We start from the raw sequence: 14,814 nt of genomic DNA, 5'->3' as shown, positions 1-14,814 counted from the left end.
GTATTGAAGTCCCCAGTTCGTCAAAAAATGACGCGAAAGGTATACCCTCCGCGTCACATATTGACGAATGGTCAAGTGTCGTCAAATATTGACGAAATGGGGTGAGAGGGGGACACAGGATGACGTTTGCCCTCTGAACCTGCTGGGGTTTAGGGGTCTCTGGCTCATTGTGGCTAGTAGACCTGAACAGAGCGGATAGCACATGTGATTAATGCTGAGGAGAAATTAGGGCAAATGGGGGGTAGAGGTGCGGTCATGCTTGGCCTGCCCACCCGGATCAGGATGTAGTGTTTGGGGTGAGTCTGCAGCTGGGACATTCCCATAGGAAAAGACAAAAGAAATTGGTTTATGGGGTTAATCTGAATTTGACATAATGTGATCTGACATTATACAAATCAGATTGACGTCTATGATAATAATAATTATGTTTTGTTTAGATATATACACTTCTGTACTGTTTAGAAAAGTTTAGGGTCACTTTATCTTAAAAAAACTTTGATCTGAAAGCATATGACTGCATGTTTTAAATACAAATGTGCTTGTATATGTATTTCTTTCATTACATCATTTATTTATTTCATTACTATTCCATAGACTGCAGTTTGATTTTCACAATCAAGCCCAGTAAAGAATGTAAGACATCGCCAAAAAGATCCACCTACCATCCGTAGATCAATAATAATATTATGACGCGACTAGAAGACTAGAAGAAAATAAAAAAAACTATTTTATTCAACAATTTGTTCTCCTTCTTGGGGAGGACAGCACTTTTTCCTGTTTATATGTGACTATACAAATCACAAGATATAAATAGGAAAATGTTGCCGTTATTTTGTTACTTATTGGGAGCAGTATGCTAGCTGGAGCCATTTAGTTCCAGTCTTTGTGCTAAGCTAGGCTAGCAGTGGGTGCGTTCCGGTACACACAGAGAAAAGAAATTATGTATGGACTTATCTAACTCTGGCGGATATGGTGACTAAGCGAAATTCCCCAAAAGCCGGCATGTTTCTTTAAACAGCCCGTATAAATGCACGAATTACTTGCCAGCATATTCTGTGTCTGTACGCTACTACGTCAGCAGGTCAATTCAGCAGCAAGCGCCATAGTTTGCTCGTGAACGTGCACTGAAGAAAGACCAAGAAAGAGAACAAATTGTTGAATAAAATCGTTAGTTTTGTTTTCATCGCTTCATAATATTATTATTGAACTACTGATGGTACATACACCAAAATCGAACTGCAGTCTATGGGACAGTCACAAGCCTCTGGGTTTTCATAAAAAATATCTAAAAATGTGTTCTGAGACAATCGAATGACTTGGTGAGGGGGGACACAGGGTAAAGTGATTCATGATGAATTGTAATTTTGGGATGAACTATCCCTTTAAACAGTAATTGTAGTAAAATGTATTACTTTGATTTCATGATTATTATTGTTTTAAAATATTAATATTTTGATATTATAACAAACAATTATGAACTGTTGTTGTTATTATTATTATTATTAACTATACTGTTATTTACTTTATAATTACATTAATAATTTAATAATTAGTATTTGTTTATTGATTTGTTTATAATGTGTGGTAATTTGCGCGTGTGTGTGCGGATCATGTGTGTTTGAAGATGTGATGTCTGTATCTGTATTCAGTATATTGTTTAGGAATGTCCTGGATGCAGTGAATAATAAGAGGATAACGAGAGTGGGTAGGGCTATAAAATTGGTGGGCTGAACTGAAGAGAGGGAATTGGCCAGGGATCTCTATAGTCTCTTCCCGAGGAACAGCAACGAGACACGAGACTCGAGCGGGATGTGATAAATACTACACCTTTCATATCAAGCCATACTTTATTAATATCACAGGATTATACTTTTAAAGCGCTTGAACTGGAGTTTAAAGGTAAGAGAAACTTATTCGGAATTTTCGTAACTTTCCGGTTGTCAGTGATCTTGACCGTTATAGTCGCGCTTATCACGTTTTACCTTAAAAGTTGCTAAACGCTTTTAAAACGGGATGGGATTGAACAAAACACACGTTAGATATAAATCTTTTTTAATGTCTTTCAATAGCATCTTTTGTCATGTCTTTTACATGTCCTAGCAAATAAATTAATATTTACAAAAATCACGAATATTAACCTTCGCGTTAATTATGAGTCTCGCGCAATGTTTTTACGTAATTATTAAACGTTCTTTACGTAAAGTTATATTTCTTGTGCGCTTTATATTTAGTTGACCAAATCTTTTTTCCATCTATAAAAGTTTATCTTTCTTTTTTTTTATTTACGCTAGTTTGCAACTATACAATTTTGTTGTTTTAATTTATTTCTACGTTGCATTGTTTTTGTGACTTTTTAATTATTAAACTGGCTTTAGATGCTTCAAAAAAGCTGCTCGTCTATTAACAACATCATGACAAACTATTAAAAAATATTATATAAAATCTTATCCAATGCTCACTTTTTATTAATTTGTTGTTATTTGTTTATTCTAGCGTTTTCAGGATGCCGCTTTTGGATTCTCGCACGACGTTCATCCCCAACAGGGATTTTTACCTGACTTGAGAAGACGTTGGTTACATGACATCATACTAGCTGGATACTCTTCCCAAGGTTACTCTTCTGGATATAACTTCCCAAGTCCACCAGCATCCCCCTGTGGCCCCGTGGTGGATAACACATTGGATTTAAACTTTACCAAGCCGGTGTGAACCATGGATGACCTCATAGCCAGACACTACAACTTCACAGGGAAATTTCGTAAGGTCGTCGACGACCGTGGACTCAAAGCCGACTCTGTAGTTTTCATCATCGTGTGCTGCTTCATCATTCTGGAAAACGTTCTGGTTCTCCTCACCATATGGAGGACCAAGAAGTTTCACAAGCCCATGTACTACTTCATTGGGAACTTGGCTTTGTCGGATTTGTTGGCCGGAGTGGTTTACACTGCAAACATCTTGTTGTCCGGAGCCAACACTTATAAACTGACCCCGACTCAGTGGTTTTTCAGAGAAGGGAGTATGTTTGTGGCTCTTGCTGCTTCTGTGTTCAGTCTATTTGCCATCGCTATCGAGCGACACCTGACCATGCTGAAGATGAAACTTCACAATAATGGCAAAACGTGCCGGGTGTTTATGCTCATCAGCACCGTGTGGTTCATCGCTGCCATTTTGGGCGGCTTGCCCGTCATGGGTTGGAATTGCATTGAGAGCATGAACAACTGCTCGACAGTTTTGCCTCTCTACCACAAGGCCTACATCCTCTTCTGCACCACCGTATTCAGCGTCATCCTCATGGCCATCGTCATCTTGTACGCCCGCATCTACGCCCTGGTTCGCACCCGGAGCCGTAAGCTGGTCTTCCGCAAGGTCCCCAATGGCCGCGGCTGCAACAAGAGCTCTGAGAAGTCCATGGCACTTTTGAAGACCGTCATCATCGTGCTGAGCTGTTTCATAGCGTGTTGGGCGCCACTCTTCATCTTGTTGCTCCTCGACGTGGCCTGCCAGATCCGTGCCTGCCCGATCCTTTACAAGGCCGAGTGGTTCCTGGCCTTAGCCGTGCTTAACTCCGCAATGAACCCTCTCATCTACACCCTGACCAGCAACGAGATGCGCAGGGCCTTCATCAAAATGCTCCACTGCGGGATCTGCAGCCAGCCCGCCGGCAAGTTTTCAAGGCCCATCATGGGTGCCGAGTTTAGCCGGAGCAAGTCTGACAACTCCTCCCACCCGAATAAGGACGAACCGGAATATTCGCCAAGGGAAACCATAGTGTCCACCGGGAATATCACTTCTTCTTCATAAAAAGTGCACTATTGACTTCATGCTTAGCAAAAGTGTGTGTTAGTTGTTTCTGGTTTCCATAGGCCAGAAATGGGAGAAATCAGGATTCGTTGCAGCTCGCAATGTGGAAAGACTTTAAGACTTTGCTTCCTGTTATTCCTGATGGACCATCAGCGTGGAAATGTTTGTGCCCTTCAGTATCCGAACAAGCTAGGAAAGCACTTAACCAATAATGATTCAGTGTTGTTTGTCCATTATTATCCCTGTCAAACAGAAACAACGAGAACCCTTTAAAGTAGCACTTTTTGGGGAAAGTGCTCCTTGAGAAACCAACATACACATTACTGACTTTCTTACAAATGGACTACAAATGTGGAAAAATACTAGTTTGTCATGGTCGTCTTGTACATTATCGAAATTAAATTAAAGAAATACAGGTACTCGTGTTTCTTTGACTTAACACTACGGTATTAGGATTTTATTTTGTCCCTGATGGAGAATGTATTTTGTAAATGTATTTGTCTTTCAATGTTTAGCTGTCAATATTAATTTATCTTCGAAACATTACAGATCGGTTTGAATCTTGGAGAGGTATGAAGGAAATTGTGTCTGCTAATTGTAAATATATTGTAATTATTTCACTTTGATAGCGTGCCATGTATTATAGCTTATACATTAAAGTACTCTGCCGCCAACTGGGGGCAGTTTTGTTTCTGCGGTGTAGCATGATGGCTCAAATCTATTGAAATTAATGTTAATGGATCTTGCAAAACAACTTGTGAATATACTACAATGCATAATGCAAATGAAAATATAACAGAATGCTGATCTTTAGAAATACAATCCAATCATGAGCCAATTTTGTACTTATTTACTGTTGCACATTGTAACATCTAGTCTGTGTTTTCGTTGTGTTAGTTGTTAATAAATATGATAAAAGTGATCAAACTTGTGATTTGTGACAGATTTTATTGTTGCTCTTTCACTACTAAGTGGCCACTGTATTGAAAATTAAAAATGGGAGATTTGTGGCTTTAGGTTTGAAGTCATATAAATGCTAGTGTAGTCTTCCTGGAATATAGATCAAAAACAATGATGACAATGATCCAACTTTTATAAAATGTGAAATAAAATGATAATGATAATGCACACTGTCCCTAAAACTGTCTACTAATAATAACAAGTGACAAAGCATGACGTGACGTAACCTTTCAGGAAAACATTAGATTTTTGCAGTTGGTAAATGCTTTCATCCAAAGTGATTCAAGGTACATTTTCTCATGGGATCAAAGCCTCTGCACTGCAAATGCAATATGTTACCAAGTTTCAGGCACAAAACATAAATAATGTGTCTTACATTTTAAGTCTGAAGAGTTTACAAGACATTCATTTAATGATGTCCTCATATGTGACCCTGTCTGTGAAATCCAGGCTAAAGTCTCAATGTAATTTTAAAGGGATAGTTCACCCAAAAATGAAAATTGTGTCATCATTTACTCACTCTCATGTTATTACAATTCTTTATAAATGTATTTGTTCTGATGAACACAAAGGAAGATATTTTGAGGAACCTTTCGTAAGCCCCATTCACTTCCATATTAGGAAAAATAATACTATGGAAGTGAATGGGGCTCATGAATGGTTTGGTTACAAATATTTCTTAAAATGTCTTCCTTCGGGTTCATCAGATCAAAGTAATTTATCCAGATTTGAGAGTGAGTAAACGGTGACAGAATTTTCTTTTTTTGGGTGAACTATCCATTTAAGATTAGTTTGATTTCAATCTTTGACATGATCTTACTCAATCAATATTAAAGATAACAAGGTTACATTTTCACATTATGTTCTTTACATTATGTAGGATGATTTTATGAAGAAAACAGTACATCACAAAAAACAATGAACAGGCAGGGTTATATTTATGCTCAGACAGCACCACCTGATGGACGACTGCTGAAATCGCCTCTTTAACAGTATTATAACAATGTAGTTAATAATAGATTGACATTTCCTATTTTTAACATCTGTATACCTGAGTCTTTTTCACATATTTATGGCACATAAAATATGTATTCTGTGCAGAATAAAGAACTACAAAAATCTACGGATTTGGAAATGACAAAACAGTCAGGTAGAAGAAAGTGGAGAAAAGTCAGGTAAAGGTGGAAAAAAGACAGAAAGGCAGGCATAAGTGACATTTTTGTGAAATATTTTCTTATTTTATTAATTTAATTTACAAATTATTACATAACATTATTGATGGATAAATGGATTTGCATCGACAAAGCAGAACAACAGATGAAAAACAGTAATATTGTAGTAAAAACAAACAAACATTTGTAGTTTTACATTTAATGCTTAACAACAGACAACCAGTCAGAAACTGAAGAGCACGTACCTTATATCACGATCTGTGTACTGAAAACACCTCAATTGGAGTAAAAAGACATCCAATGAGGCTTAAAACAACCAAAAGAGATTTACGTTGCGGCCCTTTCTGTCATTGAAGCGAAAGCGCAAGCCGTTATTATTATTTATTTTTTTGCAAGCCGTTATTTAAAGCGGAAGCGCGCTATTTTAATTCAGTCAGTTTGACATCGCTTTTTATCCAATCATGACTCTTGACACTATAAAATATGCAAATGAAAACGTAAGCCCAAGGCTTAGCATAACCCGGGGTTAACTTTTTTTTTATTTGAAACCTTGAGTAATAGTAAAAAGTAGGAGACTGAGTAGTAAACAGAAATAGACAATGTAAAACATTACAATTCAGCATATTGAATCATAAATATACAATTTTAATTGTTTTATATTGTATAATGCAAATTAATTTGAATCATTAATGTAGGATATAACAGAAGATACACCTTAAATCTATTGGACAAAATTTTTTCCTTTACATTTTTCATTACTAATTTTTGAGGGTTAACTATTTCAAGTGTGAAAATCCCTTTATTTAATAATATAACTATTATAATATTAATAATAATTAATAATAAAAAAAAATTAAACAAATCTGTAGCATGGACCAATGCTGCAATGTACAAATTCTGAGATACAGATACCCAATTTTGCATTGTTATAGATTATTCAAAGGTAAGGCCTACATTTATGTGTGATATAATTATGAATATTTTGTAATTGCAGTAAATCTAAATTTTACAATGACCTATATGATTTTTATTAAACAAATACTGTATTCAAATTCATTTTTTTTTCAATTTTATTAATTTTTTTTTAATTCATTTGTGCATTTATTTATTTTAATTTCTGCCACGACATCAACATTTTTTTTTTTACAATTAAACTCATTTTTACAATTTCTATAGGAGGTGACTATAAAGCAAATAACGAATGGTATTTTAATGTATAATGGATTAACATGTAAATAAAAAATTTGGTTTAAGACACGTGACTGGTGATGTATACTTTGGTTCAATGGGTTCATTTTATTGATGTCACGGAACCCTGCGACAAGACTTTACATCACATCGGCATCTTATATATATATTGTGCATTTTAACGTGAAACGTATTTGTGTTTTAGGACCGCTAGTAATTATTACTGAATCCTACATACACAACGAGAGGCGAAACTGTTACCAAAATATGCAACCAAACTCTTCGCCCACTTTCACGGCGATGGTGCGCGCGTTGCATCATGGGAGCGCGAGTTCTCTTTACCAACGCTCCGTATCGCCGGTCGCTATGGCTACGGCGCACGGAACTAAACTTCCCACAATGCCAAGCGTTTTCTGTACATTGGCTCATGTTATACATGGGGGAATATGAGAGCTGCGGAGGAACCGAAAGCGACAGCGGCCGCCCCGGCGATAAGTATAACGACAAACCGTCACCGCTAAATAGTTGACGTTTAACGCCAAATCACGCGAAGCAAGCTGCCGTGATATATAGGGAATTTGCGTTTCGGTGTTGTGGTTGTACATTTGGCGTTTTGGGGGTAAGGCACCTCCCTGCCTGCGCCGGGGTGTGTGTGCATTTTTCTGTAGGCTTTATCGCATCACCGCGCTGCAGTGCGTTACTGTAACCGAAACGAGGTGCCACGCCGCCGGTTACAGTTGCAACTGCGCTGTCGGTCGATACTATGACAGAAACACATGAAGACAAAGTATCACTGCGAATCCGTCCTGCTGAGCTATGCAATGAAAAACATGGCAACTTTGGTCTCTAACAGCTGCGCTTTTTTGTAGCCATAAAGTGCAAGTGTGAACTGTAGAGGTGCGGTTTTCGTGCCTGTTTTTAAGGTGAGCGTAACATTTTCAATATATGCAAATGTAACTTTCTTAAAAAAAAACAACTACAAAAAACATGGCTATATATTGTTTTATTGTACATGCACGTATTATGGTAGTGTTACAGTTGTATAGTTATTCATGCAGTAAACGAGTACATACTTTGTGGAGAGAAAGTACACACTTATTGTTGTTATTGTGTAACTGCCGCTGTTGTTTATTATAAAGACAGTTTGATGACATGCAAGTTGTTAAACATAGACATGTAATAAGCCGTCAAAACTTACATGACACTTTTTCAAGGTGAAGTGTGTAATACTTCATTTTGCACCACTAATGTCACTAAAGGGAACTGAAAAAGTAACTGTTACAGAACAGGTTTCCTAAACACTCCCCTCGTCTGCCATTGGCCAGTAAACATATAGTTCCGCCCAAAATTAATGCTATTGGTTTTAAAACAGACAATTTCACTCCAGACTAATGCTATTGAGTCTCACTAAATACCTGGGCTGTGTCCGAAATCGCATACTGTGACAGTAGGTACTGAATTAGATGAAGTACCTACTAATCGATCGTTAAAACAGTAGGTACTATATAGTATGGATATGAATAGTATTAATAAATTTGGACGTACTATCTGCCATGTTGATACATCACGTGACATACGTCGTCATACCAACAAGTTAATCGTTAACTGGAATGACGTTAAACAAGCACAATTTAGCTACAATTTAACATATGTATTTTTATTTGAATAGAGTCGTTACCGCTTTCAGGCATTTTTTTATAAAACAACACCCCGCCGTCGCCTCCTTCTTGGATAACTCCAGAGTGTCCATCGAATGAACGCTTCGGGATCCGTGTACTTTTCGCCTACTGTTTTTTCGAATACTATACATTTGGACATACTACTCGCCTCGCCTACTGCCTTTTGCCTACTATATAGTATGGAAGTAGGCGGTTTCAGACACAGCCCTGGTGTGTTGAGTCTGACAACATCATGTGGTCGTGGATTGTTGCAAAGGTCAAGGAGCATGCATAGTTTTTGTCAAACTCTCAAACGTAAAAATTTGGGGGTTAGGGTATAATATATTATGGAATAGTTTTGAAATCAACAAACTCTCAGGCTTCACAGCAAGAAAAAATCACGCCCTTGTGATGTCATCAGACTCGAAACACCAAGAATTTAGTGAGAGCCTAATGCTATTGTAGGAAAACATATAATTTGCCCCAAAACAAATGCCTTTGTTTAGAAAAAAGATTTCAGGATTTCAGAATTGCTCTTGCTGTACTTTGATGTCACACGACTGTCAGTCTGCGCAGCGCCGCGTTAAGTCAAAAACACTTTTGTTAAAAAACACATTTACGCACAAAATTAATACCATTGGTCAGAATGAAAGATAAGAAAAAGAACCCCCCCCAAAAAATGCAGCTGGTTAAGAGAGTCGAGCTGGTTGAACAAACAAAGCGGTGTTTTGATGGCGTCTTAATGTTTATGTTACTTTGGTCAATATTTTGTGAACACAATTGTCTTCATGTTAAGTAGCAATAGGAGAACATGTTTCATCATAAAATGTACAATAATTTTAATGTTTCTTAATGCTGATTGTGGGAATTGATGCTCGAGACTCGGTGCCGTAACAGGTGTTTCTTGTTTCTTTTTAACAGCTTTGAACTGAAGCGAAATAGGCAGCCCGCATGGAACGAGCAGGTAGCATCCAACTTGATATTCCGGACTTCAGCAACTCTGTCCTGTCGCACCTAAACCAGCTGCGTATGCAGGGCCGCCTGTGTGACATTGTGGTCAACATTCAGGGCCACAGCTTTCGCGCCCATAAGGTGGTCCTCGCCGCCAGTTCCCCATACTTCAGGGACCACATGTCGCTGAGCGAGATGAGCACCGTTTCCATCTCGGTGATCCGCAATCCATCCGTGTTCGAGCAGCTTCTATCGTTCTGTTACACGGGCCGCTTGTGCTTGCAGCTCGCCGACATCATCAGTTACCTGACGGCTGCAAGCTTCCTCCAAATGCAGCACATTATTGACCGCTGCACCCAGATTTTAGAGGGGATCCACTTTAAGATCAGCCTTTCGGATGTTGAGGAGGAGATGGGAAGCGGAGCTCGCCGGGCGGTCAGCCAAACTATCGAGTCGGGGAGAGGTGGAGCAACGCTTGGAGGGTCCCGCTCCATAAGTCCCAGACATGGAACCTCAAGGTTGATTGGCAACACCGGAGGGGTGATCAACATCCGCGACGTCAGGGAAGTCCGGGAGATCAGTCCACCGGGGGAGTCAATGAGCCCCCAGATTGTCGAGCACAGCGGGATTGGCTCGGAGGAGGTGGGGTCTGGGAAAGAACCCATTCTTCGTATTAACCGGGCTGGTCAGTGGTATGTGGAGACAGGGGCCGAGGCGGAGAGGGGTGAAGATGACGTGCGTGTAGTGGATGGGTTTCGGATCAAGACGGAAAGGATGGACGAGTGGATGGGGGTGGAGACTCAGGCATCGGCGGAAGAGGGAAGTGGGGCAGAGGAGGGGCCAACGGTGATGATTGACACCTCAGGACGTAGCACAGTGGTGCAGGAGGGAGGACGAGGAGGAAAAAGTTCACAGCCTTCCAGTAGCTTCAGTGAGACAGACAGGTTTGTAAAATCTTACCGAAGTATCGTTTGGATTGTCATGTTATGTTGTTTCTGTAAAAAATCTATGCATTTCAAACAAAGGGATAGTTCATTCAAAATGTATTCACCCTCATCTTTTAAAGTATTTCAAAACTTGTATGGCTTTCAGGGATTGTTTAATGCAAATGTGTAGTATTAAAGATTGAACCTGCATGTTGTTTTTGATTAGGTTTAGTCCAACAGGAAGTGTGGTTGTGATGGCTGATCGACAGAGAGCCAAGAGTGAATCTCCAGGAAGAGTTGATGACCAGAGACGCCCCACCTCACAGGTACATCATTCGAGAAATAAAAACCTACCAAAGCTTACGTATTTCTAGTTTCAAGAAACTTTTATGAAATCAGTCATGAAAACAGACCGTTACCAATCAGTTTTCCTCTACAGGGAGAGGAACAAGCTGTGTTTGACATGGGAGGATATGAAGAGTACCTTCGAGAACAGGTAGGAGATCGATGGTTTCGTTACAACCCCCGACTGACCTGCATCTACTGCTGCAAGTCCTTCAACCAGAAAGGCAGCTTAGATCGCCACATGAGGCTGCACATGGGAATCACGCCCTTCGTGTGCCGTATCTGTGGAAAGAAATACACCCGCAAAGACCAACTGGAGTACCACATCCGGAAGCACACGGGAAATAAGCCCTTCCATTGCCACGTGTGCGGCAAGAGCTTCCCGTTCCAGGCCATCCTCAACCAGCACTTCCGCAAGAACCATCCAGGCTGTGCTCCACAAGAGGTATCCCACAGTGCATCGCCCGAGACAACCACGGTCACCTCCCGCGGGGGCCAGAACGAGGATGAGTCGCCAACTCAGGAAGAAGCTGAGGGCAACGGGGCCGGAGGTTCCGGTTCGTCCTTTGGAGAAGGGGTTCAACCCTCTGTCTCCACCACTGGGCCCGATTGAAAGGCTCCGAGTAGAAAAACATAATATGTCTGTGGAGGCAGAGGACATTGGGGTCCCTTCTGTTCCCACCATTCACAATGAAAAACTGTAGTGGACTTGGAAGAAGTTAAGCCAGCAGAAGGTTCTCTCAGCTGCTGTCAACAAGGAACCGATATAAAGGGAGATTCTACTATGTTGTGCTTGGACGAAAATCTTCGGTTTATTTTTATTTTTAGAAGATTTTTCAAGGATAACAACAATGCAAAGACAGTTCTTTTGCTAGGACTAGTATTCAATAGTGATTTATAAATGGTATTTCCGCTTTAAACCGCATCTACCTTCACCGTACAAACTAAACAGGATATCAACAAATGAAGACAAGCCACACTCCAACAACCTCACACTTGATGCAGTGTTTTCGTTTTATTTTTAGCCTTTCCTGTCTTTTATATGTTAAGTTTTTTATATTTTTGTACTACTACTACTACTACAAATAGTCAGAATTCAGGATAAGCAAAGAGAAGCGATAGCTCCGATTTGGTCAAATTGCGTCGAAATTGCCAAACTTCTCTGTGCCAGATGTTGAATCTTAAACGAGAGAACGTCGACGTCCTTTGCTATTCTGCCTTGAGACAATCTTGATGAATTAATCTGGGGATAGACGTCGCGCTCCCCAGCCGTGGCAAGCTTAGAAAAACGGGTTCGGTTTTTATTAGGGACCCTCAGGTCTGACCCATCAATTTTTTTGGTTTATTTTACTTGTGTATTAAGTGCCGTTCTGGCCTGCCATAACATCAAAACGCATTACTCACACTTAACCTACACGCCTCAAACAAAATTTGAGTCGTACAACTATTCGTCTTCAAGGTCGACGATTGTTGTCCACAACTAACTCTCATGCCATATAGTTTTACGTTTTAATGTCGGTCATTATACTGTGATATAGGCACGCTGGGGGTAGAATACGTTCAAGTATAGCAATGATATATATGTATTTATTCGCCCGGTCAGGCCTTCGTATATATCTCCCTACACAAATCCCCAGCTGCTGAATGTTGATAAAACAGTGATATAAAAAACAGGAAACTCTTCAACCTCAGATAAGCTACAATACCGCTCAGTTACCTCTCTCACACATCACTACGCAATACCGATCTGTTGCATGCAGATACGTAGATGCACTCAACCGTATTTTTATGTTTTCAGTGTTTTTCAAGACGGTCGTCAAGATTCGCAAGTCTCTCCAACTCGTTTTACCGGTCTGACGATGTTTTGTTTGTGGAATATGTTAGCGCAGGGGAAAGTGGTCTTTCAGAGGGCGTGACCTTCTGACGTTTTGTGTCGAGTCAAAACAAACACGGAGACGTCCCAAAAAGGGGTCTGTTTTCGTAGGAAACAGAAACCGCATGTCTTGGATGAACGGGAAATGACGAAATGCCACGGAAAGACTTTGAACGTAAGATTTTCCCTTCATCTGATGGAAGGCACTTTAACCTTTTGGGGTCGAGTGCCTTGACACTTGGCTTCTGAACATGTTTTTTTTTCAGATGGTGCTATGACGTGAATTTACTGAAGTTCTCAGTAACCAAAGGAAGATAAATATATTGTTAAAAAGTCCTTATGATTGGGAGGATTGAGAAAGATTACATCAGGCACTTCAAGAAATGGTGGGGGGTGGTTTCTTTTTTTATTAATTGTATATCTATCTATATACATATACATATGCATATTTAGACCAATTTTTACTACACAAAGGCAGTTTATAGAACGATCCACAAAACAATAAGACGTTTTAGGTGGTAAAGCTGTTATCATTTTTATAAGGCTGTGAATCACACAATGTGTTTGTGTGACTGTTTTTTTTAGGAGAAGCTTAATGCATATTAAACAGCTACTGATATTTCCGATAGGGATATTTTGCACCTCACTTCTTATTAACACAGGTAAAACCTTTTACAAACGTTTGCCGTTTATCACAATCGTAAACACAGGTCAGCAGGTAAACGCTTTTTACAAATATCAGGAACTCACTGTTTACTTTTCATGTTTACCTTTTTTGGTTCGTACCAAGCCGTTCCTCTTACTTGGATTTCGGGCTCTGGGTAACTCGGGTCGCCATATTTCACAAGAGCAGCAAAAAAACTACATACAGTACATTTCTTAATGTAAATACCCATGCCTCAGACATAGTTGCAGGGAAATACAATCCTGAAACTTTATCATTTCTACTTCGTTGTACAGTGCAGAACCCAGGTAATAGGCGAGCATGTTGACACTGCTTTTATTTGTCACGACGTAACCTCATGAGAATAGAAAAAAAGGGTTTTGTCAGCATACAGCATAATCGTAACATGTTCTAATATATCAAGAATATACAAACAGGTTTTGGGATTTTGCCTTTTTTTTGGATTTGAGGCATGGGCCTGTTGTGTATGCCAATCATATTATCTCTATGTGAATGAATGAATGAATGAATTACAATTTAATAACAAGGGATCTTTATCTATAATCAAGCATTCCAGTTACTTTACTGTGCATTGTCGCAGTCTAAATTAAATAATATTGATTTGGGTTTTAGCAGGGCTAATAGAAATTTCAGCATGTTGTCAGGTTTGATTTTTACACTGCAAAGAGTGTTTTTTAAGAAAAAAAATTATTGGTATTTTTGTCTTGTTTTCAGTTAAAATATCTAAAAATTCTTAAATTAAGATGCTTTTCTTGATGACCCAAGAAAAAAGTCTAGTTTTAAACCAAAAATATCAAATTTAAGTGATTTTGTGCATAAAACAAGCAAAAAAAATCTGCCAATGGGGTAAGCAAAAAATCGTGAACATTTTTCTTGAACACTAAATTCAAGAAAAAATTAAGTTAAATGTGCTTAACCCATTGACAGATTTTTTTGCTTGTTTTATGCACAAAATCACTTAAATTTCATATTTTTGGTTTAAAACTAGACTTTTTTTTCTTGGGTCATCAAGAAAAGCATCTTAATTTAAGAATTTTTAGATATTTTTACTGAAAACAAGACAAAAATACCAATAATTTTTTTATCCTTGAAAATAATTTTTTGCAGTGTAGAGACAACCTACCTGCCTGTTTTTGTGTGTGTGTTTAAACAATATTAATTCAATGCTTTTGCTTTTTATATTTGTTTTTAAGCTTTAAATAACACGCCAGAGGATATTTGTGTTTCTACAGTGTACATATTAGGCTGTAATGAA

The 14,814-nt window shown here is 38.9% G+C and overlaps 2 protein-coding genes across 2 annotated transcripts; both read left to right on the top strand.

Annotated features, from left to right (window-relative positions):
• The first annotated feature begins 1,732 nt into the window (after nucleotides 1-1,732).
• s1pr1 (sphingosine-1-phosphate receptor 1) lies at nucleotides 1,733-4,733 on the top strand. Its single transcript, XM_065245024.1, has 2 exons — nucleotides 1,733-1,899; nucleotides 2,494-4,733. The coding sequence occupies exon 2, from the start codon at nucleotides 2,713-2,715 to the stop codon at nucleotides 3,799-3,801; it is 1,089 nt and encodes a 362-aa protein (XP_065101096.1). The 5' UTR covers nucleotides 1,733-1,899; nucleotides 2,494-2,712; the 3' UTR covers nucleotides 3,802-4,733.
• A 2,444-nt stretch (nucleotides 4,734-7,177) lies between these two features.
• On the top strand, nucleotides 7,178-14,305 carry zbtb37 (zinc finger and BTB domain containing 37). The gene is made up of 4 exons (XM_065245007.2): nucleotides 7,178-8,044; nucleotides 9,701-10,674; nucleotides 10,883-10,982; nucleotides 11,096-14,305. The coding sequence occupies exons 2-4, from the start codon at nucleotides 9,731-9,733 to the stop codon at nucleotides 11,612-11,614; spliced, it is 1,563 nt and encodes a 520-aa protein (XP_065101079.1). The 5' UTR covers nucleotides 7,178-8,044; nucleotides 9,701-9,730; the 3' UTR covers nucleotides 11,615-14,305.
• The last annotated feature ends 509 nt before the right edge of the window (nucleotides 14,306-14,814 follow it).

This window comes from Paramisgurnus dabryanus, chromosome 24 (genome assembly GCF_030506205.2).
Source record: "Paramisgurnus dabryanus chromosome 24, PD_genome_1.1, whole genome shotgun sequence".
Taxonomy (NCBI): Eukaryota; Metazoa; Chordata; class Actinopteri; order Cypriniformes; family Cobitidae; genus Paramisgurnus; species Paramisgurnus dabryanus.
Note: the sequence above shows the minus strand (reverse complement) of the source record. Positions and strands in the feature narration are given on the sequence as shown.

Bases quoted from the DNA above. Each gene is read 5' to 3' on its own strand.
- s1pr1 (XM_065245024.1), top strand. From the start codon at position 2,713: ATGGATGACCTCATAGCCAGACACTACAACTTCACAGGGAAATTTCGT.
- zbtb37 (XM_065245007.2), top strand. From the start codon at position 9,731: ATGGAACGAGCAGGTAGCATCCAACTTGATATTCCGGACTTCAGCAAC. The intron at 10,675-10,882 runs GTTTGTAAAATC...GTTTTTGATTAG, and splicing joins AGCTTCAGTGAGACAGACAG to GTTTAGTCCAACAGGAAGTG. The intron at 10,983-11,095 runs GTACATCATTCG...TTTCCTCTACAG, and splicing joins AGAGACGCCCCACCTCACAG to GGAGAGGAACAAGCTGTGTT.